This window comes from Hylobates moloch, unplaced genomic scaffold (genome assembly GCF_009828535.3).
Source record: "Hylobates moloch isolate HMO894 unplaced genomic scaffold, HMol_V3 SCAFFOLD_12, whole genome shotgun sequence".
In the NCBI taxonomy this organism is placed as follows: domain Eukaryota; kingdom Metazoa; phylum Chordata; class Mammalia; order Primates; family Hylobatidae; genus Hylobates; species Hylobates moloch.
The window spans coordinates 52917305-52943928 of NW_026652287.1; the positions used below are offsets into that span (position 1 = coordinate 52917305).

At 42.6% G+C, this 26624-nt stretch overlaps 2 protein-coding genes across 2 annotated transcripts in view; both read right to left on the bottom strand.

Annotated features, from left to right (window-relative positions):
- Window positions 1-26624, bottom strand: part of ZNF14 (zinc finger protein 14) — a 133387-nt gene that overhangs the window by 64438 nt on the left and 42325 nt on the right. The gene's annotated exons all lie outside the window — the stretch shown is intronic.
- The window catches only part of ZNF506 (zinc finger protein 506), a 28954-nt gene continuing 24790 nt past the window's right edge, over window positions 22461-26624 (bottom strand). The window contains 2 exon segments of the mRNA XM_032170282.3: window positions 22461-24352; window positions 24355-25401. Coding sequence (XP_032026173.1) covers window positions 24195-24352; window positions 24355-25401 — 1205 coding nt within the window. The 3' untranslated portion in view covers window positions 22461-24194.

A 26624-nucleotide genomic window follows, 5' to 3' on the forward strand; every position in this document is an offset into this window, starting at 1 on the left:
TTTTTTTGTATTTTTAGTAGAGATGGGGTTTCACCATGTTAGCCAGGCTGGTCTCAATCTCCTGACTTCGTGATCTGCACGCCTCGGCCTCCCAAAGTGCTGGGATTACAGGCATGAGCCGCTGTTCCCGGCCTGACAACATTGATTAATAAATATGACCATGCATATTCTCTTTAGAAGAAACTCACTTCCAATATAGAAAGGTAGATTTAAAGTATAAGAAGCTGGGCCGGGCGTGGTGGCTCACGCCTGTAATCCCAGCACTTGGGGAGGCTGAGATGGGTGAATCACTTGAGGTCAGGAGTTCAAGACCAGCCTGGCCAACACAGTGAAACCCTGGCTCTACTAAAAATACAAAAATTAGCCAGGCGTGGTGGCTGGCGCCTATAATCCCAGCTACTTGGGAGGCTGAGGCAGTAGAATCACTTGAACTCGGGAGGCAGAAGTTGCAGTGAGCCGAGATCGGGCCACTGTACTCCAGCCTCAGCAACAGAGTGAAACTCCATATCAAAAATAAATTTAAAATAAATAAATAAATAAAGTATAAGAAGCTGGAAAAAGATACAAGTAATCAAGGAAAGCATGAGTAGTTACAATAATATCAGATAAAGTAGATTTCAGAGAAAAAAATTGAGACATGGAGAGAAATTACATGATGATAAAAAGCTTAATCCACCCAGAAGACCCAGCAGTCCTAAATGTGTAGGCACAAATCAACAGACATGAAAAATGTGAAACAAAAACTGGAAGAAACAGAGGAGAAATAGACAATAAGGCAAATACACAATTATTGTCGGAGATATTGACATTTTTCTCTAAACAATAGAACAGAGAAAATTTCAGCAGCAAATCTAAAAAAAAAGACAACAGTTCAACACCATCACCCAACAACAGGATCTGGTTGACATTTGTAGAATAATTTAATCAACAGCAGCAGCATATGCATTCTCTTCAAGGGCTCATGGAACATAAGGTAAGATAGACCATCTCCTAGGCCATGAAACAAACTTCAACAAATTTATAAAATCAGATTACACGGAGTGTGTTCTCTGATCATAATGGAGTCAGACTAGAAATCAATAATGTGAAGAGAATGCAAACATCTCCAACTCTTGCAAGCTTGAAGGGGAAGTCTCTGGGAAAACAAAAAATACATTGACCACAAAGATGATGAAAAGACAATGGATCAAAATTTATAAGACACAACTAAAGCAGTGTACTGAAGAAACTGATGGCACTAAACTCATATATTAGAAAAGACTGGTCAGGCGCGGTGGTTCAAGCCTGTAATCCCAGCACTTTGGGAGGCCGAGGCAGGTGGATCACGAGGCCAGGAGATCCAGACTGTCCTGGCTAACACGGTGAAACCCGGTCTCTACTAAAAATACAAAGAAAAAAAAAAAAAAAAAAAGGGCCGGGCGCAGTGGCTCACGCTTGTAATCCCAGCACTTTGGGAGGCCGAGGCGGGCGGATCACGAGGGCAGGAGATCGAGACCACAAAAAAAAAAAATCAGTGGGGTGGTGGGGACCTGTAGTCCAGTATTGGAGTGAGGCAGAGAATGGCTGAACCAGAGGCAGAAGCTGGGCGTGGTGGCGGGCGCCTGTAGTCCCAGATACTCGGGAGGCTGAGGCAGGAGAATGGGGTGAACCCGGGAGGCGGAGCTTGCAGTGAGCCGAGATGGCGCCACTGCACTCCAGCCTGGGCGACAGAGTGAGACTCTGTCTCAAAAAAAAAAAAAAAAAAGAAAAAAAGAAAAAAACTAAGTCTCCAAATAATCTAATTTTCCACATCAATAACCTGGGAAAAGGTCAAACTTAATAAACTAAACCCAAACAAAAGAAGTATTAAGAAGGAAATAATAAAGATAGGAAGAAAAATAAAGTTGAGACTCAAAAAGTAATAGAGAAAAACCAATAAAAAAGACAACTGTTTTTTTTTTAAAAGATCAATTAAATAGACAAACGTCAAGCAAGACTAAGTGGGGGAAAGGACAAGACACAAATTACCATGTCAGGAATGAAACAAGGGATATCGGCCAGGCACGGTGGCTCACGCCTGTAATCCTAGTACTTTGGGAGGCCGAGTCAGGTGGATCACAAGGTCAGGAGTTCGAGACCAGCCTGGCCAATATGGTGAAACTCTGTCTCTACTAAAAATACAAAAAATAAAAATTAGCCGGGCGTGGTGGTGGGCGCCTGTAGTCCCAGCTACTCGGGAGGCTGAGGCAGGAGAATTGCTTGAACCCAGGAGGTGGAGATTACAGTGAGCCAAGGTCGGGCCACTGCACTCCAGTTTGGCTACAAAGTGAGACTCCATCTCAAAAAAACAAAACAAAAAAAAAACCAAAAAACAAAACAAAACAAAGGATATCATTACAGACCCTGCAGACATAAAAAATATAATAAAGTATATTAGTCTTCTAGGGCTGCCATAAGAAAATACCAGAGCCTGGGTGAGTTAAAAGAAATCATCTCACAGTTTTGGAGGCTGGAAGTCTAAGATCAAGGTCCCAGGACAGTTGGTTTCTCCTGAGCCCTCTGCATATGGCACCACCTTCTTCTGTATCCTCACATGGCCCCTTTCTTTTTTTCTTTTCTTTTCTTTTTTTTTTTGAGATGGAGTCTCACTCTGTCATTGAGGCTGGAGTGCAGTGGCACGATCTTGGCTCACTGCAACATTCGCCCCCCCAAGTTCAAGCAATTCCCCTGCCTCAGCCTCCTGAGTAATTGGGATTACAGGCGCCTGCCACTGCACCCGGCTAATTTTTTTGTATTTTTAGTAGAGACGGGGTTTCACCATCTTGGCCAGGCTGGTCTTAAACTCCTGACTTCGTGATCCACCCGCCTTGGCCTCCCAAAGTGCTGGGATTACAGGCGTGAGCCACTGCGCCCGTCAGGCCTTTTTCTTCTAATTGGCCTGTTCTAGTGTTTCTCTGTCCCTTCTCCTTTATTTATTTATTCATTTATTTATTTATTGAGACAGAGTCTCACTCTATCTCCCAGGCTGGAGTGCAGTGGCACAATCTCGGCTCACTGTAATCTCCGCCTCCTGGGTTCAAGCAATTCTCTTGCCTTAGTGACCTGAATGCAGGTGTGGGATTACAGGTGTGCGCCACCATGCCCAGCTAATGTTTTATCTTTAGTAGAGCCAGGGTTTTGCCATGTTGGCCAGGCTGGTCTTGAACTCCTGGCCTCAAGTGATCCGCCTGCCCTGGCCTCCCAAAGTGCTGCAATTACAGGTGTGAGCCACAGTGCCTGCCCTCTATCTCTTCTTATCATGATGATAGTCATACTGGATTATGGCCTCACTCTGATGACCTCATTTAACCTTAATTACCTCTTAAAAATCTCCCTCTCCATACCCAGTCCCAATGAGGGTTGGGACTTCCATATGAATAACTCTATACACATAAAATTTAACAGCTTAGATGAAATTATTTAATCACTCAAAACATAAATTATCACAATTACCCAATTAAAAAACTGATATTTTTGAACTGCCCTACACTAGAAAGAAACTGAAATCATAATTTTATTTTTTATTATTTATTTATTTATTTTTTGAGATGAAGTCTCGCTCTTGTACCCCAGGCTGGAGTGCAATGGTGTGATCTCGGCTCACTGCAACCTTTGGAATAATGTCCATGAGCCCAAAGACAAGATTCCCAGCTTCACAAATGGCCCAACAGCATCAGAATGAGAAGATTTAGAAGTAACTAGAATTCTTCCCAGCTCCACTGGAGAGGATGAACATGGGGGCTCCAGCAAGATAAGTACAGGGCCAGTGGACAGTGACTGGTCTAGTGAGAATAGAATCCCAAAGATCCTGGGAAATACAATTACACAACAAGCTTCCAGGAAACAAGTGGAACAAACGAGGCAACCTCACAGATACTACCAGGAATGGATAAGCAGAAGAGGGTCAGAGCCGCAAAATCTAAGCAAAAGACCCCAAACCACAAGAAGCACCCGGCCCTGTGAACACCAGCTGTGGCTACATCAGGATCAATCTTTTCAGACAGCTGCCGTGGGACTGCTGAGAGCAGCCACACACCAAACAGCGGTGCATCTGAACACAAGTCCCAAGACACTCCTCTCTATTAATCCTCATTTTGAGAAGATGGATATGGTTACGTTACAACATCCCCATGCAACACTTGTGGGTGAGGGTAATCAGACACCCTCACCTAAAGAGGGCACAGGAAGGAGGAGGATGAAAACAGAGGGATAGGGAAGGGATGTGTGCTCTGGATCACACAGACTTTCCCCACAGGCACTATTTAAAACAAAAGAAGAGCCTTAGAAATGTGCTGTGGTCTCCCTATACTTCCTCATCTTGCCACATGCATAGGTGCCACGTGGTTTTGTTTTGTTTTGTTTTTTGAGATGGAGTTTCGCCCTTTCTCCCAGGCTGGAATGAAGTGGCTCGACCTAGACTCACTGCAACCTCCGCCTCCCGGGTTCAAGCGATTCTCCTGCCTCAGCCTCCCGAGTAGTTGGGATTATAGCGCCTGCCACCACGACCGGCAAATTTTTGTATTTTTAGTAGAGATGGGGTTTCGCCATGTTGACCAGGCTGGTCTCGAACTCCTGACCTCAGGTGATCTACCTGCCTCGGCCTCCCAAAGTGCTGGGATTACAGGCGTGAGCCACCGCGCCTGGCAGATGCCACAATTTTTTTTCTTTCTTTACACAGGTGCTGATGAACTCGGTGTAATTAACCGTAAGGGGTAAGTTATTCACTAAGTACAGTAATAGGGTCCAATTTTATGACCAGGTTTTCAGTTCTTTGATATTGTCCTACTTTCAGAAATCACAAATGAAACATACTGGAATATGTGACGTGAACAATGTCTTGGAGATTAACATCCAGGTTTTTACATATTAGATGTAACAACATGAAAGCTGGTACCATCTGGGAACCAAAGGAACTGTCCCTGAGAACACAGAATTTTAGGGACATCAATTATTAAGAGGTTACATGGAAGCAGAAGTGCTCCTAGATGTTTCCATTATCTAGATAGAAAAATTCAACAGATGAGCCCCAGTGAGTTAAGGAACATCCCTGACAGCTGTGGGTGATGGGCTCTCCATCCAAAGCAGAGATGTGAAACCTGACGGGTTTCAAATGACCCCGAAGTGCTCCATATCTCAAAAGTCAATCCCACAAAGCTGGAACGCTATCTGTTCCTGAGGGATCAGGTCCCACCTGTGTCTCTGAGACACTGCCTTGAGATGAGGCCGATGATTTCAAACATAAATTGCCTAAATTATCATCAGCTTCATGTTGTGTTTTGGAGCTTGTCCACTTAAGTGGATTGATAAAAAATGGCTCACAAGACACATGCCTGGGAAATGGGGTTTTCTTCTTTGCTCTTGGCAGATCCTGGGCAACCCAATAATTAACCTTCTTGATGTCTCAATTTTCACATTCGCGAAAAAGGTGCCAGTGCGCGTGACATTTTCCTGAAGCCACAGCCCTTGTCACCCCCTGCAAAGCTCTGAAGTTGTGCACAGGCGGGCCAGGTGGCAGATTTCTCTCAAAAGCGGCTGAGCTCGCGCTCTGGCTAGGGAAGGCAGAGGCCTGCGGCACAAAGTACATTGTCTTAGACATCAGGACAGTTTCTATAGCAGTTTAGGAAAGAAGGCAACTCCATGGGCTGGAGACGACGCAATGCTCTGGGAAGACCCCTGGGTGCGGGTAAGAGAGGAATCCGAGCTGCACAAGGCCAATGAGGGGAGGACGGCCCACCCGATTTAGACAAAGGTAATGCCCAGCCCAGACCTGCCTTTCACGTCCCTAGCTGTATTCACTCTCCCTGGCGACGGGGCGGCGGGGAATCGGCGGCCAGTAGTGCTTTAGACGCAGGTAAGTGTCTGCCCCTCCCTCCAGGGCTACGCACCACCCCGATGCATACTGGGATTGTAGTTCTGAAGCTACCTACCCGGGGCTGAGAGCAATAAAGAGACTACAACTCCCAGCATACAAGGCGCGGCGCGCACCGCCCTGCCCCTTCTTCTGGGGTTGCGAACCGCCCCCGAGCCTGGTACAGACTGGGATTGTAGTCCTACGGCCTTGTGGCCGAAGGGCTGGGACTGGCCATGAGTTTACATGTCCTAGCATGCTCAGCCAGGCGTGCGCAGCTCTGCCCCTTCCTCCAGTGATGCGCACAGTCCCTGATCCGTGTGCACGCTGGGATTGTAGTCCTGCAGCCCTGCGATCACTCGCCGGTAACAAGAAATTTCAGCTCTCCGCATGGTGGGCGAAGGCCCCCACCTTCAGCCTCGCTCCTCCATGCCTTCAGAGCAGTTCCGCCATCCAGAGGCGGAGCCTGCCTGTTCTTTAACGTCTCCTACCTGATGGGAGAGGACAAGCTACCAGGGCAGCTTGTCTCACCAAGTAATTGTGATACCGCATCCCCCAACGTGCTGGCTTCCTGACTTCCAAAGTTGGGGTAAGTTTGATTTCTCACAGAACTGCAAGAGTCCGGGATCGTTTCCCAGCCTGCCCAAAGTTGCCATGGTTCTCACCCTCTGGGAGGTTGGCACACCCAGTGACACCTTGTGTCCCTTGAAACTAATCTGTGTCACCTTTTAGGCTTTTGAGACCACTTGAACTCTGACTTTGTGGCATTTATTACCAAATCTACTAAAATGGGTCAACTGTCAGATTTTACCTCCTTTTCCACGCATGTTGGTTAGGTAATCTGTTGATTAGACATGGTTTTCTCCAAAAGGGGATTATCTCTTCCTGATTGCCTCCAAGAGAAGGATGAAACGATTGGGCGCTCTAAGGATCTATTTCCCAAATTTGAGATTCCACACTGATCATTCCTGGGCAAAATGTGTCTTTCTGTTCCATAACCACAATCTTAGGCCAGCCTGAGTGCCATCCCAGCCCAATGGTGGTTATGGAACTCCAACTTAGTTCTGGTTAAGTTTTATGTAAATATCCTTGTCTCTGTTTCACCTGGTTCTGTTAGATAAAATGTCTAGGAGAAAGTAGGAGGTGACAAGAACACAGGTGAAATCATAGGTACTGGAATGGGACACACTGATTCTGTGGAGGTAGAGGGAGAACAACCACCTAAAACCCAGGGAATGAACAACTTAGACCTCAGGAGCTGTGGGGAATGGAGGGGCATTAATAAGTTTTTGTCTTTCTGAATTACCAGGGAGTGCAACCCAGAAAAGAGTCTGGGAATCTTGTTGGGCCAGGACAAAAGTAGTTTTAGTTAGACCAGAAGGTAAGGCACAGGTTGTGAATTCATCTCCTCCTTTTGGCTCCCCACATTAACCTTAAGAATCCTTTGAGATTGTTCTCTCTGTGATGTAGGTGTGGAATTCTAGGGGGCAGCGTGCACTCTCAGTGCCCAGCTGTCTGAGACCACAGTTCCTTCAGATGATGAATGATATGGTTTGGCTGTGTCCCCACCCAAATCTCATCTTGAATTGTAGCTCTCATAATTCCCATGTGTTGTGAGAGGGACCTGGTGGGAGGTAATTGAATCATGGGGGTGAGTCTTTCCCATGCTGTTCTCGTGAGAGTGATTATGTCTCACGAGATCTGATGGTTTTATAAAGGGCAGTTCCCCTGCACATGCTGTCTTGCCTGCCACCGTGTAAGACATGACTTCGCTCATCCTTGCCTTCCTCCGTGATTGTGAACCCCGCTGCCCTGACCTACAGCCATGTGGAATTGTGAGTCAACTAAACCTCTTTCCTTTATAAATTACCCAGTCTTGGGTATGTCTTTATTAGCAGCATGAGAACAGACTAATACAATGGAGAACCATCGCTTTTTTCTGAAGAGACTCAGTCCCCCATGGGTAAGCTTAAGCTGGACGCTAGGCAGCATTGATTACATTTTCTCCTTCTGTGAACTGGGGCTCCTCCTTCCGTTTTCCTACCACCATTAATCTTTTTGGTCAATATTTGGGTAAATTAGAGACATAGGTAAGGGAATCTTAGACAGCCCCAGCATAGCTAGACTCTTGCTTATTTCTCTTCCCAGTTTATGAAATCAATTATGTTGGCACAGAGAGATACCCTTAGATGGGGTCACTCAGGAGCAATTAGAGCAGTGTACTTCTAGAGAAGCTGATAGGACGGGGCAGATGTGCCAGTGAGAATCACAGCTTCTGTCTAAATTTTTGAGTCTATCTGTGTGTGGCAGATGAATTCAGGAAAGATCCCAGATCCCTGGAAGGGACCATTAAGAGAGGATTCATGTAGATCAGAACACTAGGGCATGTGTTCATCAGTGACCTTCTAAGTCAGATTCACAGCGTTAAGTCTGTGGTAGGGCTGCAGAGCAATGCTTGCCCATGAAAGCCTCTGATCATGTGTAAAATGTGTGGCCCTGGCACAGGGAGACATCTTTATCTGACAGAACATTGTACTTCTGTGAATGTGAGATTCTTTGCTCTTCCTTAACAGAGCACCGCTGACTGATTGAGAATCATGCATACATAGGCCTGTTTATTTTGAATTTCTTAAATATTGGAACAGGAAAAAACATTTTTATCCACTTTTTTTTTTTTTTTTTTGAGATGGAGTCTTGGCTTGTCTCCCAGGCCAGAGTTCAGTGGTGCAATCTCGGCTCACTGCAACCTCTGCCTCCCAGATTCAAGCGATTCTCCTGCCTCAGCCTCCCGAGTAGCTGGGATTACAGATGCATGCCACTACACCCAGCTAATTTTTAGTAGAGACGGGGTTTCATGATGTTGGCCAGGCTGGTCTTGAACTCCTGACCTTGTGATCCACCCACCTCAGCCTCCCAAAGTGCTGAGATTACAGGCGTGAGCCACCGTGCCTGGCCTTTATTCACTATCAAATTGAATAAGCATGAGCAACTTCAGGGAAAATGTCATGGGAGGAAACTCTGGGGCCTTGCCCGTCCCCAGAAACCTCAGATATCCTGATACAACCTGTAGAATTCACCTTATCAACACTGATTCATTTTTTTGTATAGATTTATCTTTCATTGGACCTTTATTTTATTCTATGTCATGAAGAACATGAAGAATAAGTCATTTCTTTCCTTCGTGATAGGAACATCAATTTTTCACATGTCAAGTATTAATGATGCCATCCTCCACATAGTTTTTCCTGTTTATTAAGTTTTTGCTGTGGTCTAAATATCTGTGTCCCCCTCCAAATTCATATGTGGATAGTGTTAGGCATGCGGCCTTTCGGGAAGTGACTAAGCCAAGAGAGCGCCATCTTCCTGAATGGAATAAGTGCCCTTTTTAATAATGTTGAAGGGAGTGTCCTTGTCTTTCACCATGTGAGGACACACCAAGAAGGTATCATCTATGAGGATCAGGGCTGTCATCAAACACCAAATTTGTTGGTGCCTTGATCTAGCACTTTCCAGCCTCCAGAATTGTGAGCAATAAATTTCTGTTTTTTTACATTACCCAGCCTAAGGTATTTTGTTACAGCAACCTGGATGGACTAAGACACTTTCTTAGGCACTTTAGTCTATTTCTTTTTTTTTTGAGATGGAGTCTCGCATTTTCACCCAGGCTGGAGTGCAGTGGCTCAATCTCGGCTCACTGCAAGCTCCACCTCCCGAGTTCACACCATTCTCCTGCCTCAGCCTCTCCGAGTAGCTGGGACTACAGGCGCCCGCCACCATGCCCGGCTAATTTTTTGTATTTTTAGTAGAGACGGGGTTTCACCGTGGTCTCGATCTCCTGATCTCGTGATCCGCCCGCCTCGGCCTCCCAAAGTGCTGGGATTACAAGCGTGAACCACCGCGCCCGGCCTCTATTTCTGAATTTTTAGTTCCAATGATCTATTAGCTTTTATTTATTTTATTTATTTATTTTTAGACAGAGTCTTGCTCTGTCACCCAGGCTGGAGTGCAGTGGCACAATCTCAGCTCACTGCAAGCTCCACCTGCCAGGTTTGCGCCATTCTCCTGCCTCAGCCTCCCAAGTAGCTGGGACTACAGGTGCCCATCACTACGCCTGGCTAATTTTTTTTGTATTTTTAGTAGAGATGGGGTTTCACCGTGTTAGCCAGGCTGGTCTCGATCTCCTGACCTCGTGATCTGCCCACCTCAGCCTCCCAAAGTGCTGGGATTACAGGCGTGAGCCAACACGCCCAGCTGATCTATTAGCTTTTTTAGTCAAGATTTTTCACAGGGCTGTCCAATATTATCTGTTTTTTTTTGTTTGTTTGTTTCCTCAGTTTTCTTGGCTCTTCTTGTCTTTTCATCTATATGCTGTTTTATTTTATGTATGTATGTATGTATTTATTTATTTTTGAGACAGAGTCTTGCTCTGCTGCCCAGGCTGGGGTGCGGTGGCACCATCTTGGCTCACTGCAACCTCCACCTCACAGGTTCAAGCAATTCTCCTGCCTCAGCCTCCCGAGTAGCTGGGATTACAGGCACCTGCCATCATGTCTGGCTAATTTTTGTATTTTCATAGAGACGGGGGTTTCACCATGTTGGCCAGCCTGGTCTCAAACTCCTGACCTGAGGTGATCCGCCCACCTCAGCCTCCCAAAGTGCTGGGATTGCAGGTGTGAGCCACCGCACCCGGCCTATATGCTATTTTATAGTAAAACGCCTACCTCCAATATCTAATGTTATCTACATTAGAACAAAATTTAATTTATAAACTACCTTAAGGACAATTTATATTGATGGTATACTGAGTTTTTCTGTCTAAGAACATGTAATTTTTCTATTTGCTTATATCTACATTCATATATTTTATGAATGTTGTATGTCTTTTCTCATATTCTGTAAATCTTTGTGTAATATGGATTCCTAGTTTATTTTATTCCTCTAAAAAGTAATCTGAGACACAATAAAATTGTAAAGAGTTTATTTGAGTAATAACAATTGATCAATTATAGGACACCAGTCTAAAAGAGGTTTAGGTTTCACTGACAGTGTAAGAGGCAACTATTTATTGGAAAAATGTAGAAACAGATTATTTGATTAGTGGTAGTTACAAACTTGTTTCTTCTTGGTTTTTTGTTTGTTTACCTTGTTGAAAAGTCCCTAGTTATATAAGGTTGTTGGCTACTTCTGATTGGTTGAGCTTCATTTCTGTTTTTCTTTAAAATAGGCAGCTACAAGAAATAATTCAAGTTAAGTTTAGCCGGGCATGGTGGCTCACACCTGTAATCCCAGCACCTTGGGAGGCCGAGGCAGGTAGATCACCTGAGGTCAGGAGTTCGAGACCAGCCTGGCCAACATGGGAAAACCCTCATCTCTACTAAAAATACAAAAAAATTAGCTGAGCATGGTGGCGGGCACCTGTAATCCCAGCTACTTAGGAGGCCCAAGCCTGGTTAAAACTCCAATTGCCATTTTTTCTCTTTCTGATACATAGAGTGTAAAGGGTTTTGTCAGGTCAGGTAGCCCCAGGGCTGGGGCCGATATGAGTTTTTCTTTTAACTCATGAAAAGCTCATTGCTGTTGGTTGTAATAGATGTAGTTTATCCATTTTACATTTTTATTAACTGTCACCCACCAAAATATTGACTCAAATCCTGCAGCTATTTGATTTCGAGCTTTAAATTGATCTGGTATCCCCCGTGGGACTCCAGTTGCGTCTAAATAGACCTGAGAGTCGAAAGACCCATAAGGGGCTTTTCTCGCTTTACAATGTCTTATTTTTCTTCCCTCTGGTTGATGAAATGCCAGGGTGAAAGGGATAGCCAATTGGACTAAAGTACAAGTGCCACTCCAGTTATTTGGCAGAATGCCCAGTAAAGGTCCACCACAATACCACCACACATCTGCTCGGGGATGAACAAGGGCTGATTGAAAAGCTCTTGAAAATTCTTAAGCTCACTGCATCCCTTCAGGTCTCCAAGGAAAGCTAAGTTTCCTCCCTATCGTGAGAGACACAAAGTGAACTTAGTGTTGGGAGACGGAGGCTGGATGGCCCTTGGGGGCTGACCCGCAGGGTGCTGGACTTTGGGATATAGCAGAGAGAGCTTGGCATGACTTATTACTCCAGGCTGTAGAATCCTGAAAAAAAGCTACCATGCAGCCCATGCCTGGTCGACTGGAGGACCACCTTAGTGGAAAGGGGACAATCTGGGCCTCTGGCCTACCATGTGCACAAGCATAACAATTGCTTTTGCTTAACGTGCGGATGGAATATTTGATCCATTCCAACCAGGCATTTGCATCTTGGTATCCTGTCTTAATTGCCAAAGCTTGTTTTAAGTCTTTAACTTCTATGATCCTCTAGTAAAATGAATGTATGATTTTAGGAAATTACAAAAACTGGTTGGGGCAGTCCATCCTTGTTCTTTAGTGGTCCACAGAATGTTGGACCAACTACGGCATAAAACCTCTACATTGGGGAGCAAGACTCCTAGTTGACACTGGAGTCTTTATCAAAGTTTCCCCAGATTAAATGGTCCTAATTTACTAATGCCCAGTCTGAGGAGAGTCAGGAGGGACAGAGGTACTTTTCTGAAGTAGAGAGCTGTCTTTCACTTGGTGAGTCCCCACAGGGTATAACAAGGCAAGCATTAAATGCAATAGTTTGAGGCAAAATTGACTTGGTTATGTTAATAACTAGATGGTCAGCAATAGAGCGAGGAAAGAAGAAAGAGTAATAGAATACATGAAAGAGTTAAATTTTTCTTAGCTTTAGTTTGGTAGGGTTTTCCCCTGGGACTATGGCCCGCGACTCTGGAGGGGGTGGCGCTTTCTTGACTCAGTTGTGATGAGTCCATCCTTTTTCCGTTGTACGAACAGCAGTCTCAGTGGTTAGCAGCACAAGGTAGGGTCCTTCCTAGGCTGGCTCGAGTTTCCTTTCTTCTCACCTTTTGATGAGAACATGATCTTTAGGGTGGTGCTGGTTTACTGGAAATTCTAGGGGTGGTACATGTGCTAAAAGACTTTTAGTTTTGAGGGAAAGGAAAGTGGAAGATAAACCAAGTATACAATTTCTAAGAAACTGACCTTTTGTTTTAAATGGGGGGACATCAGCAGTGGACTTTATAGTCTTTGGTGCCTTTCTACTGAGAAATTTCTTTTAGCACCTGTTTTTATTAGTTTTTAGACCAAAGAAAGCCAAATATCATTTTATATTTAATAATGCTTCTTGTATGATTTTTATACCAGATAAGCTAAATTTCACCTTTATATTAGTGTGTTATTAATGTGAAACTTAATTTTAATAAAACCTTGTAGACATATTTATCCAATTTTTGATGTCAGACCATAAGGTAAGATTTTTATAGACTCTTTTTAATCTTTTATAATTTTTGTTAAAGAATAGGTCAGTGCTTTAAGAAAAACCCATTGTGTTTTTATTTTAATGTCCAGTTCACAAAAAAACTGGATGATGCCCCTTAACTTTAGCTAATATGTTTACACACAGAATTTTCTTTACAATTAACATTTAAAAACTTGCTTAAACCTTCAAAACAATAATTTTTTTAACCTTTTAATGTAGGTAAAAATTTACATTCTTATGCCTCCTTATAATCCTTTTACCAAAGGTATATTTTACTTTCCTTATACACCTTGCACATAAACTGTTTTTTTCAATAGTTTTACATTCAGGAGGCCTAGCTACTTTTAAATTATACAACATTTCTTGCATAAATTCTTTTTTTATAACATTTTTCTCTTTCATGACTTTCGCAGACAATTCTTTGACATCCCTCAACTTTCTGACTTATTACAAACATTTCTTTCTTTAAACAACCAGTTATTTCAGGACAAGAATTTACCATATAACACTCTTTTTACATAAATCTGCCCCCCCTTTCTTTCCCTTTTTTTTTTTTGAAGATGATAACCATTCTTTTCCAAAGCGAACTTCCTTTATGTCTGTGGACTAGACTAAGGCCACAAGATTAGAAGCTACTATAATACATGTTACACTGTTAACTTTTAGCAAACTTTACTTTTGTTGAAAACCTTGTAAGTTTGGGATTTTAATTATCCTTTGCTATTAATAAGACCTTGTTTTGTCCAAATTAATTTAGAATTGGTATAGATGGCTTTTTTTTGTTTTTCCTTCAATTACCTGGGAGGAACCATAGATCCTCCTGTCCTGAAGGGAGTTCCTCCTAGGTCTGGTCGGACCTTTGTATGGTAATTAAGATTTAGATGCTCTGTTAGGAAAACTTCTGGGTTAAGGGAATTTTCAGTGGTTAATGTTAAATCACGCTTTTTTTTTTTTTTTTTTTTTTTTTTTCCTTAGGATACTTCTGAACTGGTGAGGTGTGCTCACAATGAGGTTTCCTCTAAAAGTTATTTTTTTACGTTCTTCTGTTAGCAAAGCAGTTGCCACTACAGATTGAATGCATCTGGGCCATCTGCGGGTTACTGGGTTAAGGATTTTTGATGGGAAGGCTACGGGTTATCAGTGGTCTCAGTGCTTTCAGAATATGCCCTTGTTTACACTGACAACAAAGTGGTATTGGAGTGTTATAGGATTATGGAGAATACCTTCAATTATCAATTATAGGTTTTAAATTTACCCTGGCTTTTAAAGGAATAGGGTACACTGTTTTTTTTCTTAGCTACTTGTATATCTCTCTCTCTTTCTCTGATTTTCTGTCTCTTTTTCTCTTTGACTTTCCTTTTACCTGTCTCTTTCTCTTTCTCTGCCTCTCTCTTTCCTTGACTCCCTCTTTATCTCTCTGTCTCTTCCTCTTTCTCTGTCTGCTGGTCTTTCCTTGCCTCTGCAGCTGCTTATGCTGCTGTTCTCTCAACCATTGTGGGGTGGGGGTCTAAAACCAGCTATAACCAAGTGTCTATGTATAGGAACTGGTCTGGGTGCCCTGGCTTACAGGTTACCTTGTGCCATACCTTTGAAACAAGGGACCTGTCCAGGTTTCCTTCTGATGGCCAACCCACCTCTAATGCTGGCCAGTCTATTTCACACGAAGTTCTAAGTTTTCCTGGTGTCACAGTAACACCGTAATCTCCCTTAAATCCTTTCTTGAAATTTTCAGCATAGTTCCTACTGGGGCAGGCTTACTTTGTGCCTGACCCATGCTCCTTCAAGACAAAACACCACGCTCACACCGCACACACACCACAAAACAAAGAACAGGTAAAAAGGGCACACACACACACTTTTACAGTTTACACCAAACCAGAATCAATACCAAAATCGGAGTATCTAGAAATCCAAGCAAGGTCAAAACCAAAACCAAAGTATCAAGCAATCCAAGTCAAGTGAAAAACAAAAACCAAAGTGCTGGTATAGGCACGCTGTGGGTGATCAGGCCATGCTTGCACTCAGATGGAGTGGGCAAGTTCCAAAGACTAGTCTTACCAAGTTTCAGATGTCCAGACTCCAAGTGCAAGTTCCTTCCTGGTGTTCAGCCACTGCATTGATCCTCCGCAGGGGCCTACCACATGCTGCTCTGGTGAGGCGTTCCACCAGGGAATTTGCTTACCCGGGAGTGCTCTCAGGATCCGCATCGTTCAAGCTGGCCGGAGTCCCCCGCAGGGATGCTCCACAGGGCAGGCCTAAGCCGCCTAACAGGCTGCCTCAACCGTCCATTAATCACCTTGCCTCCTGGTCAGGGAACCAAGAAATGTAGCAGGATGAGCCGCAGACAAAACCCCTCAGACACCGAGTTAAAGAAGGAAGGGCTTTATTCGGCCGAGAGCATTGGCAAGACTCATGTCTCAAAAACCGAGCACCCTGAGTGAGCAATTCCTATCCCTCTTAAGGGCTTACAACTCTAAGGGGGTCTGCATGAGAGGGTCGTGATCGATTGAGCAAGCAGGGGGTAAGTGACTGAAGGCTGCATGCACCAGTAATTTAGAACGGAACAGGACAGGGATTTTCAAAGTGCAGTTCTATAGGTCTGTAATCTATACATAACATAATCGATTAGGTCAGGGCTCGATCTTTAACTACCAGGCCCAGGGTGTGGCGCTGGGCTGTCTGCCTGTGGATTTCATTTCTGCCTTTTAGTTTTTACTTCTTCTTTCTTTGGAAGCAGAAATTGGGCATAAGACAATATGAGGAGTGGTCTCCTCCCTTAGTGGCGCATGCCTGTAATCCCAGTTACTCGAGAGGCTGAGGCAGAAGAATCACTTGAACCTGGGAGGAGGAGGTTGCAGTGAGCCGAGATTGTGCTATTGCACTCCAGCCTGGGCAACAAGTGCGAAACCCCATCACACACACACAAAAAGGAGGACACTATGGTAGGCTGCTTAGAGTTAGGAGCTGTATCTGACATGAGGCCAGGAGAAGCCTTGGCAAAGCTCACATGACCTTCAATGCTCCTTTCACTCCAAAACATGAGCAAGGACTGTGCCGTTGCTTTCCATTCCTCAGGTGGGGACAAAAAGTGGAAACCCATGCAGACACTAAAGATAGTTTGTTTTGCAGGCAAGGTAAGAACTACAGAGGAAGAACCTACTGCAGACGTTTCCCAGGAGACTTTAATTGAAGCATCAGCAAAACTGAAAGGTAACGAGAGAATCTTGTGCCTCTGAGGGTGTCTCTCCCATGGATCCCTGCTCAGTTGCCTTTCAGGGGCTCCCTGATTTGCCTGAACTCCTGACCTCAGATGATCCGCCTGCCTTGGCCCTCCAAATTGCTGGAATTACAGGCATGAGCTACTGTGCCTGGCCTGTTCCATGCATTAAAAAAAAAAAAAAAAATCAGTGAGAACAAGAAATGTAAATGCTGGGCTTTTCATATAAATCCAGGGAATTATGGGACAGTTAGTACCCACCTCCCAGGGTGTTATGAGGATAAATTCATATTATGTCATCTTCCCAGCACAGTGTTCTGTAGCGTGCTTCTGAGCACACAGAGCATGCTCCATAAACATCGCATTAATGCATGTGTGCATGTTGTTTTCCAAATGCAGACTTACTCAGACATGAGCTGCCTTCTCCAGCCTCTGTAAAGTTTAAAGGACCAGTAGAGTATGTCATGTTTTAGGATAGTGATTGGTGGTTTTTATTTTGGACCAAAAGCATTTATGTTGTGAGAAAGAGTATGGGTTTAAGGAACTGTGTGCTGTGGCACTTTGTCTAGTTGAGTGCTGCTGTAAGTGATCTAGGGCAAGTAGGGTCAGCATTAGCTGTGAATGAAGCCAATCCATGGACCCCTTTCAACCCTGCAGAATCGGCCGGGCATGGTGGCTCATGCCTGTAATCCCAGCACTTTGGGAGGCCGAGGCCGGTGGATCACTTGAGGTCAGGAGGTCAAGACCAGCTTGATCAACATGGAGAAACCCCATCCCTACTAAAAAATACAAAATTAGCCGGGTGTGGTGGCACATGCCTGTAATACCAGCTACTCGGGAGGCTGAGGCAGGAGAATTGCTTGAACCTGGGAGGTGGAGCTTGCGGTGAGCTGAGATCGCGTGCCATTGCACTCCAGCTTGGGCAAGAAGAGTGAAACTCCATCTCAAAAAAAAAAAAGGGAAAAAAGAAAACATTAAATGCAGCAAGATGCAGGTCAGAGCATACCTCCATTTGTGTACTCTTGTGGACAAAATTTAAATGGCAAATAAGATTTTGCATTTATTGACGTTTTTCTTTACATTGCTATAAGTACAAATACCTATTTATCCTTTGACCTCCTATATCTTTATTCTGTATGCATATGAAAAAAATGCTAGATCTGTATCTAGATTATACATGGGTAAACACAACATATAGAATTATATGACTTTGCCTATGTAGGTATTTATGTATACAATAGATATTAATCAACATTTTAAATTCCCCAGCCTACACTGAGGATGCAGATATAAACTTACTCTCCCCTATACGGATCCATACCATCTCAGACTGGAACACAGCCATACAATGTTATGTTTAAACATCAACAAAGCTTCACATTTAGGGGCATGGCCTGGGAAGTATGTTTTTGGTAAGCCGTGTTAGACTCTAGTTCCAGCTTAGCATTTCAGGGCCTTGCTTCCTTTCTCACTGCATGCCTGTGTGATTCACATTTGCCATTTGGGTCGACTGACTTATATCCATCTAACCTGATCTAAGTGGCTTATTAAGCTCATCTGGGCTGCAGAAGTTGAGAAGGAAAGCGACCTCTGACCTACTTATTCTGAGGCTTCTCTACAGGACATATGCAATAATGGGAATTACATTGACATACCTATGTTACCCATTTTCTGTGTGTTTTTTTTTCTTTTTGAGATGGAGTTTCACTCTTGTTGGCCAGGCTGGAGTGCAATGGCGCAATCTCAGCTCACTGCAACCTCTGCCTCCTGGGTATAAGCGATTCTCCTACCTCAGCCTCCCGAGTAGCTGGGATTACAGGCACCCAGCTAATTTTTTTGTATTTTTACTAGAGATGGGGTTTCATCATGTTGGCCAGGCTGGTCTCGAACTCCTGACCACAGGTGATCCACCCACCTCGGCCTCCCAAAGTGCTGGGGTTACAGGCGTGAGCCACTGCCCCTGGCCTTTCTGTGTATATGTTTAGCCACCGATATCATATCTATATGTATAAAAAAGACCACCAAAGAGGTCAGAGGTGATTTTTATTTTCCATTCAGGCCAAGTAAATCCAATCAGCCATTTAGCTCAGTGAAGATTTAACAAATCCAAGCCACACACCAAATCACGTTATACTAAATGTGAAAATGTCCTCATTACTGGGCACCAAAGTGTTTTAAATTCAGTCTAATCAAAAGAGCTCATGGGGTTCTGTCCATCCAGCTGGGACACTTCAGACATACCAGTGGGCCTAACCTTTTTCACAAGGAGCTCTGGCCTGGCCAACAAGAATCACCTTTGGTGCTTCAGTGCAGTGTCACTATCACCTGTTTGAAATGCAGCCAGGTAACATGTACCATTATATTTGCTTTCAGTATCACAGTCTATCTTCTAATAAGAAACCTAGGCCTCTGGCTGGGTGTGGTGGCTCACGCCTGTAACCCAGCACTTTGAGAGGCTGAGGTGGGTGGATCACTTGAGGTCAGGAGTTCGAGACCACCCTGGCCAACATGGTGAAACTCCATCTCTACTAAAAATATTAAAATTAGCTGGGCATGATGGCATGTGCCTCTAATCCCAGGTACTAGGGAGGCTGAGGCAGGAGAATCGCTTAAACCCGGGAGGCGGAGGTTGCAGTGAGCCGAGATGATGCCACTGCACTCTAGCCTGGGCAACAAGAGTGAAACTCCATCTCAAGAAAAAAAAAAAAAAGGATTTTTTTTTTTGTTTTTTTCTGTGCTGGGTTTACTTAGCATGATACCTTTCAGATTCATGAATGTTGTTGCAAATAACAAGACTTTACTTTTAAGGGCTGAATAGCATTTCATTGTGTACATATACCACATTTTGTTTCTCCATTCACCTACTGATAACACTCAGGTTGATTCCATACCTTAGTTATTATCAGTAATCCACTTCCTTCCCTTTCATTTGTGTTTGGTTTGAGATAGAGTCTCATTCTGTCACCCAAGCTGGAGTGCAGTGGCACGGTCTTGGCTAACAGCAACTTCTGCCTCCCAGGTTCAAGTGATTCTCATGTCTCAGCCTCCCAGGTTCAAGCAATTCTCCTGCCTCAGCCTCCCGAGTAGCTGGGATTATAGGCACGCACCACCACGCCCAGGTAATTTTGTATTTTTAGTAGACATGGGGTTTCTCCATGTTGGTAAGGCTGATCTCCAACTCCCGACCTCAGGTGATCCACCTGCCTCGGCCTCTCAAAGTGCTGGAATTACAGGCTTAAGCTACCATGCCCGGCCAAAAGCCTAGGTTTCTTTCTATGTAAGCCTAGGTTTATTTCTATGTAAAGTGTAAAAGAAATTTAAACTCATAGAAGCAGAGAGTGCAATAATGAAAAACAAAATCCCCTATGGGGTTTTTTGTCTGATTAAGAGAGCTTCTTCATGATCTTTCAGGGATTATATTTTCTTTCATCTTCTGCACCCTCCTGTTTTTCAGCCAATGGATGAAAAAAGATACAGAGAAGACACATTTGCTTTTATCCACTGCACTTCCACTATTAGTCATTGTGGATACAGCTGAGAATAGCAGTTTTCTGGCAGGACAGCCATTTCTTAGTAATAAACAACAAACTGAAGAAGTACAAATGTGTCATAATAATGGATTTTAAGAAAAACAAGCATAGGCATCAATAATGCTTGTGGTAAAATAAAGATTCATCTTGTTGATTTCTATTGAGCTCCCGTAATATTTGATCAAAAGCTTGCAAATATACAGCAGAAAAGGATTATTATTCTAAATCAGAATATCGTTATGGCTATTTTGTCAATATAAGTCAATATCCAATATACGGAATGGTTATTTTGTCAATGTAAGTAAAAATATGACCTCACACTAATAGTCTCACCTATAGTTGTAATCAAATGCTACTTTTTATTTAAAATTTTATTTCATATAAGTAATCCCAGCACTTTGGAAGGCCCAGGCGGGCGGATCATGAGGTCAAGAGATTGAGACCATCCTTGCCAACATGGTGAAAGCCCATCCCTACTAAAAATACAAAAATTAGCTAAGCATGGTGGCACATGCCTGTAGTCCCAGCTATTCGGGAGGCTGAGGTAGGAGAATCACTCGATCCTGGGAGCTGAGATCACACCACTGCACTCCAGCCTGGGGACAGAGCAAGACTCCATCTCAAAAAAAAAAAAAAGGTCTATATGTTTGCAGACAGACCAGATGTTCAAAGAAAACTATATAATAAACATTTACTAATAATTTTTCAGGATTCAGAAATACATGGATTCTATTTCTATTTCTTTTTTTTGAAATAGAGTCTTGCTCTTTTGCCCAGGTTGGAGTGCAGCAGCGTGATCTCAGCTCACTGCAACCTCCACCTCTGGGGTTCAAGCGATTCTCTCCTGCCTCAGCCTCCAGGTGTGCACCACGTCTGGCTAATTTTTGTATTTTTAGTAGAGATGGGTGTTGGGGTTCAATCAGGCTGGTGGGAAAAATACTAAAAAGAGTAATAGTCAAAAGCTCTCTTAAAAGGCCTGAGAGTTTGCATAGCTTGATTGCTTGGCTGAAGGCAGCCAGGGTCTCTTTGCAGGAGCCAGGAAGATTAGGGTGCAAATACAAAGGAATGTGGGAAATTTATCTTACTAACCTGTTTAGTTATATGGGCTTAAGACTAACTTTTGTCCTGCTGAGGGTACTTTACTGCCTTCTACTTGGGGGTCCGCAGTTTATTACCCACAAATTGTGTTTGCTTTAGGCCTGGGAACCTGGCCTTTAATTTTACCCTGTAGTGGTGTTTACTCACAACTTTTGTTAGTCTTACTGAATAAATGCAAGCCTCACTATCTGATCAGAGCCAAGTTGCAACTGTTAACAGAACTCACCTTGGAGCCTGTAAGCGGCTCGGACCCTCAGCTGGACTGGCAGAGCAGAATGTGTGTCAGTGTACTTTATCCATCCGCAGCGACTGCCCCCGCGAAAGGAGCGCTGCCTTAGACAGGGTTTCACCATGTTGGCCAGGATGGTCTTGAACTCCTGACCTCAGACAATCCACCTGCCTTGGCCTCCCAAAGTGCTGGGATTACAGGCGTGAGCCACTGCACCTGGCCGTATTTTACTTATTTTTCTGTATAATTTTTATTATGACCATAAAAATAAACCTGTAGTCAGTAACAATTGTACATTTTAAAATAATTAAAAACGTATAATTACACTGTAATTCAAAGGATAAATGCTAGAGGTGATGGATACCTTATTTACCCTAATGTAATTACTACATATTGTAGGCCTGAATCAAAATATGCCATATAAGGCATAAATATATACACATACTATATACCCACAAATACTAATAATAAATTTCAATAAGAAAAAAAAATTTAACCTATGGGAACAATATTCTTCAACTCATTTGCAGTTTAAAGCCACTGGCAAAGTGATGAGTAGAGATGTTATTCCACTATGTACCAAACAGTATATTGTTATCATCTTTTAAGTTAACCCTTGATTAAGGTGGGATAGGTTAAAGTTAGTGGCATAATGGCCGGGTACGGTGGCTCACGCCTGTAATCCCAGCACTTTGGGAGGCTGAGGTGGGCGGATTACAAAGTCAGGAGATCGAGACCATCCTGGCTAACACAGTGAAACCCCATCTCTACTAAAAATACAAAAAAATTAGCCGGGCATGGTGGCAGGCGCCTGTAGTCCCAGCTACTCAGGAGGCTGAGGCAGGAGAATGGTGTGAACCTGGGAGGCGGAGGTTGCAGTGAGCCGAGATCGCGCCACAGCGCTCCAGCCTGGGTGAAAGAGTGAGACTCCGTCTCAAAAAAAAAAAAAAAAAAAAAGTTAGTGGCATAATAATGCTTCATTAAACGCACAATAGTTTTCACATGGTATAAAAAATAAAATTAAGTTCACACATCATCTAACAATTTTTAAATATACTGCATTCGATTACATAAAAGTACAATTAGTAAAATAATATTCTCATTTAATACTTTTAACTGTAATTTTTCTCACTATAATGGAGAAAACTATTACTCTGAACCCCCACTTTTAAAAAATCTTTATTAATAAAGTAATTCATTATAATTTTTGAAAAAAAAGTTTTAAAATGGTCTGCCAACATGTTAACGTAAGTTAGGCCATCCAAAAGACAAAGCAAAACATCAACATTAAGTCATAGGCTAGGATTATACAAATGGGAACCCCCACCTTATACATTACTTAATATAAGTTAACTACAAAGAGCCTCTCCACTTACATTTTTATCATGCATCTTACATTTTAATGTCCTTACTCTTTTATAGAAAAGGTCATAATACCCAATAAAAAAGAATCTGTAATATCCCTGATGCAGCAACAATTGATCACATGACCACAATAGGAATAAAATAACAGCATAAATTTGAAAGTTGTATTACATCATTATTCACTGTTCAAAAATTTTTTTTAAGAAACAAGTATACTTTCAATGAAATGACAATGCTTCAGAAAATCTCCCTTTTAAAGTTATATACAAAAACAGCTTTAGTTGTGGATTCATTTTTATAGTCAATACTCTGACTCAGTGTAATGTCTGAAGTGTCAGTGCCTTATTCTAGTGTAAATTCTCATATTTACATAAAATCAATTTTGAATTAAATATTTTTTCATATTTACTACATCTGCAAAAATATACTTTAGTGTAAACTCTCTGGTGTTTTCTAAGCTATAGATTTTGAAAAAAAAAGTCTTTCCAAATTCATTATATTTGCAGGACTCTTCTCCAATATAAATTCCATGATGTTGAACAAAGCTGGAGCAACTGTTTCAGGGTTTTCCTCTAGTACACAATGTGTGCAACAAGATTTGTGATACAAGTAAAGGTACTACAACCCCCCCTTATATTTGTAATAGCTGATTTCAGAATAAATATTCTTCTTTAAAGGCTTATATTTTCTGAAAGATTTTTTGACAGTAATTGCACTTTTAATGCTTTTATTAACTATGAACCTTCTTCTGTTAATGTGAGTGGGCATTAATGGCTTTTCCATATTCTTTATATCTGTACAATTTTTTTTCTCAAGGATAAAAGCTTTCCTGTGAAATACGGTGTAAGCACTCAAAAGTTTTGCCACATTCTTCACACTTCTAGGAGTTTTGGCAGCATTAATTCTCTTACCTACAATCAAGTGTGGCAACCATATATATGCTTTGTCTCATTTCATACATTTCTAAGGTCTCACACTAGTATAATTTATTTTTATGTATACAAAAGTTGGAGGTGGTGGTAAAAGCACTGTTGCATCTTTCAAGTTTGTAGAGTTCCTCTTCAGCATGGATTATCGCCATGTCCCTTAAGAATTGAGAACTTGTGGCTGGGCGTGGTGGCTCATGCCTGTCATCCCAGCACTTCAGGAGGCCAAGGTGGGTGGACCATCTGAGGTCAGGAGTTCGAGACCAGTCTGGCAAACATGATGAAACCCCATCTCTACTAAAAATACAAAAATTAGCTGGGCATGGTGGTGGGCACCAGTAATCCCAGCTACTCGGGAGGCTGAGGCAGGAGAATGGCTTGATACCAGGAGGCAGAAGTTGCAGTGAGCCGAGATCGTGCCATCGCACTCCAGCCTGGGTGACGAGTGAAACTCCATCTCAAAAAACAAAAAGAATTGACAAGTTGTTATAGGCTTTGCCACATTCTTCACACTTGTAGGGTTTCTGTCCAGTATAAATTATGTGTAATAAGGGTTGAGAACTTTCTTAAAAAGCTTTGTCACATTCTTTATATTTGTAGGGTTTACGTTCCATATAAATTCTCATATTTAGTCAGAGTCCAGGGCTGGTTAAAGGCTTTCCCACATTCATCACATTCATATGGTTTCTCTCCAGTATGAATTATCTTATGCTTATTAAGGGTTGAGGAACATTTAAAAGATTTTCCACATTCTTCACTATGTAGGGTTTCTGTCTAATATGAATTTTCTTATGTTTATTAAGGGCTGAGGACCAGTTAAAAGCTTTGCCACATTCTTCACATTTGTAAGGTTTCTCTCCAGTATGAATTATCTTATGTTCAGTTAGAGTTGAGAATGCAGTAAAGGCTTTGCCACATTCTTCACACTTGTAGGGTTTCTCTCCAGTATGAGCTCTCTTATGTTTAGAGAGGCTTGAGTACCAGGTAAAGGTTTTGCCACATTCATCACATTTGTAGGGTACATCTCCAGTATGAATTCTCTTATGTTTAGTAAGGTTTGAGGAACGGTTAAAAGCTTTGCCACATTCCTCACATTTGTAGGGTTTCTCTCCAGTATGAATTATCTCATGTTTAGTAAGGGTTGAGGATGAAATAAAGGCTTTGCCACATTTATCACACTTGTATGGTTTCTCTCCAGTATGAATTTTCTTATGTGAAAAAAGGGTTGCGGGGTGGTTAAAAGCTTTGCCACATTCTCTGCATCTGTAGGGTTTCTCTCCAGTATGAATTATCTTATGTGTAGTAAGGTTACAGGACTGCTTATAGGCTTTGCCACATTCTTCACATTTGTAGGGTTTCTCTCCAGTATGAATTTTCTTATGTGTAGTAAGGTGTGAGGACTGCTTATAGGCTTTACCACATTCTTCACATTTGTAGCGTTTCTCTCCAGCATCAATTTTCTTATATGTAGTACGGGTTGAAGACCGGTTAAAAGTTTTCCCATATTCTATACATTTAAAAGGTTTTTTTCCAGTATCTCTTATCTTATGTTTATTTGAATTTGAAAATTTATGCAAGAATTTCACATATTCATCACACTGAAATATTTTTCTCTGGGTAGTTGTCAAACATTGTTTTAGTCCATTGTAACTTCTTTTGTGCACTGGACACTCATCTACACTTTCACAGCCTTTTTTAAAATGTAAATTGTCATGTCTGCATTTTTCATATCTTCTTAGTATCACTTTTTGGAAAGAATCTTTTATGCTCTGCTCTGACCAAAGGTCTTGGGCAAAATGAGAACACATAACTGAAAGAAACAATAAAAACACATTGCTTCAATTGCTAGACTCAGATAAATATACTTCACAAATGTAACCTATAAAATTGTATACAAACTACATAAGCAAGATGACATAGCAAAATACCACAAGCTGTAATTTCTTCCTGGATATATAACTGTAACAAAAACATACTGACCAAAATAACATTTGTAAAAATTTATAAACTAGTTAAGTGTATAAAGGGCTCCAGGTGAGCACAATACAAAGAGCCGCATAGAAAAAAAGAAAAGCCTGTTACTTACACCCAACACAGCTCTTCCTGCTCTCCAGTATAACATTGTGCCTTTAAAAGTAAATTGCGGGCCGGGTGTGGTAGGTAGCTCACACCTGTGACCTCAGCACTTCGGGAGGCGGAGGCAGGTGGATCATGAGGTCAACAGTTCAAGACCAGCCTGGCCAAGGTGGTGAAACCCCCTCTCTACAAAACTACAAAAAGTTAGCCAGGCGTGGTAACAGATACCTGTAATCCAGTTACTTGGGAGGCTGAGAGAGGAGAATTGCTTGAACTGTGGAGGCAGAGATTGTAGTGAGCCAAGATCATGCCATTGTACTCCAGCCTAGGTAACAGAGTGAGACTCTGTCTCACACACGCACACAAAAATGTAAATTGCCAACCCCTGGTTTCTTTTTTAAAAAACAAGAAAAATATTGGCACATACATCTTTATTTCTGGATTCTAGGGGCTTTTTATTTTATTTATTTTTTTTTTAGGTGGATTCTCGCTCTGTTGCCCAGGCTGGAGTGCAGTGGCACAATCTCGGCTCACTGCAAGCTCCGCCTTCCCGGGTTCACGCCATTCTCCTGCCTCAGCCTCCCAAGTAGATGGGAGTACAGGCGCCCGCCACCATGCCTGGCTAATTTTTTGTATTTTTAGTAGAGACAGAGTTTCACCGTGTTAGCCAGGATAGTCTCAATCTGCCGACCTCGTGATCCCCCCCCGCCCCGCCTGCCTCGGCCTACCAAAGTGCTGGGATTACAGGCGTGAGCCACTGCGCTCGGCCTCTAGGGGCTTTCTTAAATACTGGTTAATGTTTCCCACGACATGAAATGGTAATATATGTTGGAATGACACTTTGAGTCTAAAGGTGAATGTTACAGAAGCAAAGAAACTGCAGTATCCCAAACACGGAATGGGTGTAGCAAGTGATTACTGATTTATTAAGAAAAAGTATGAAAAAGCCGATTTAAC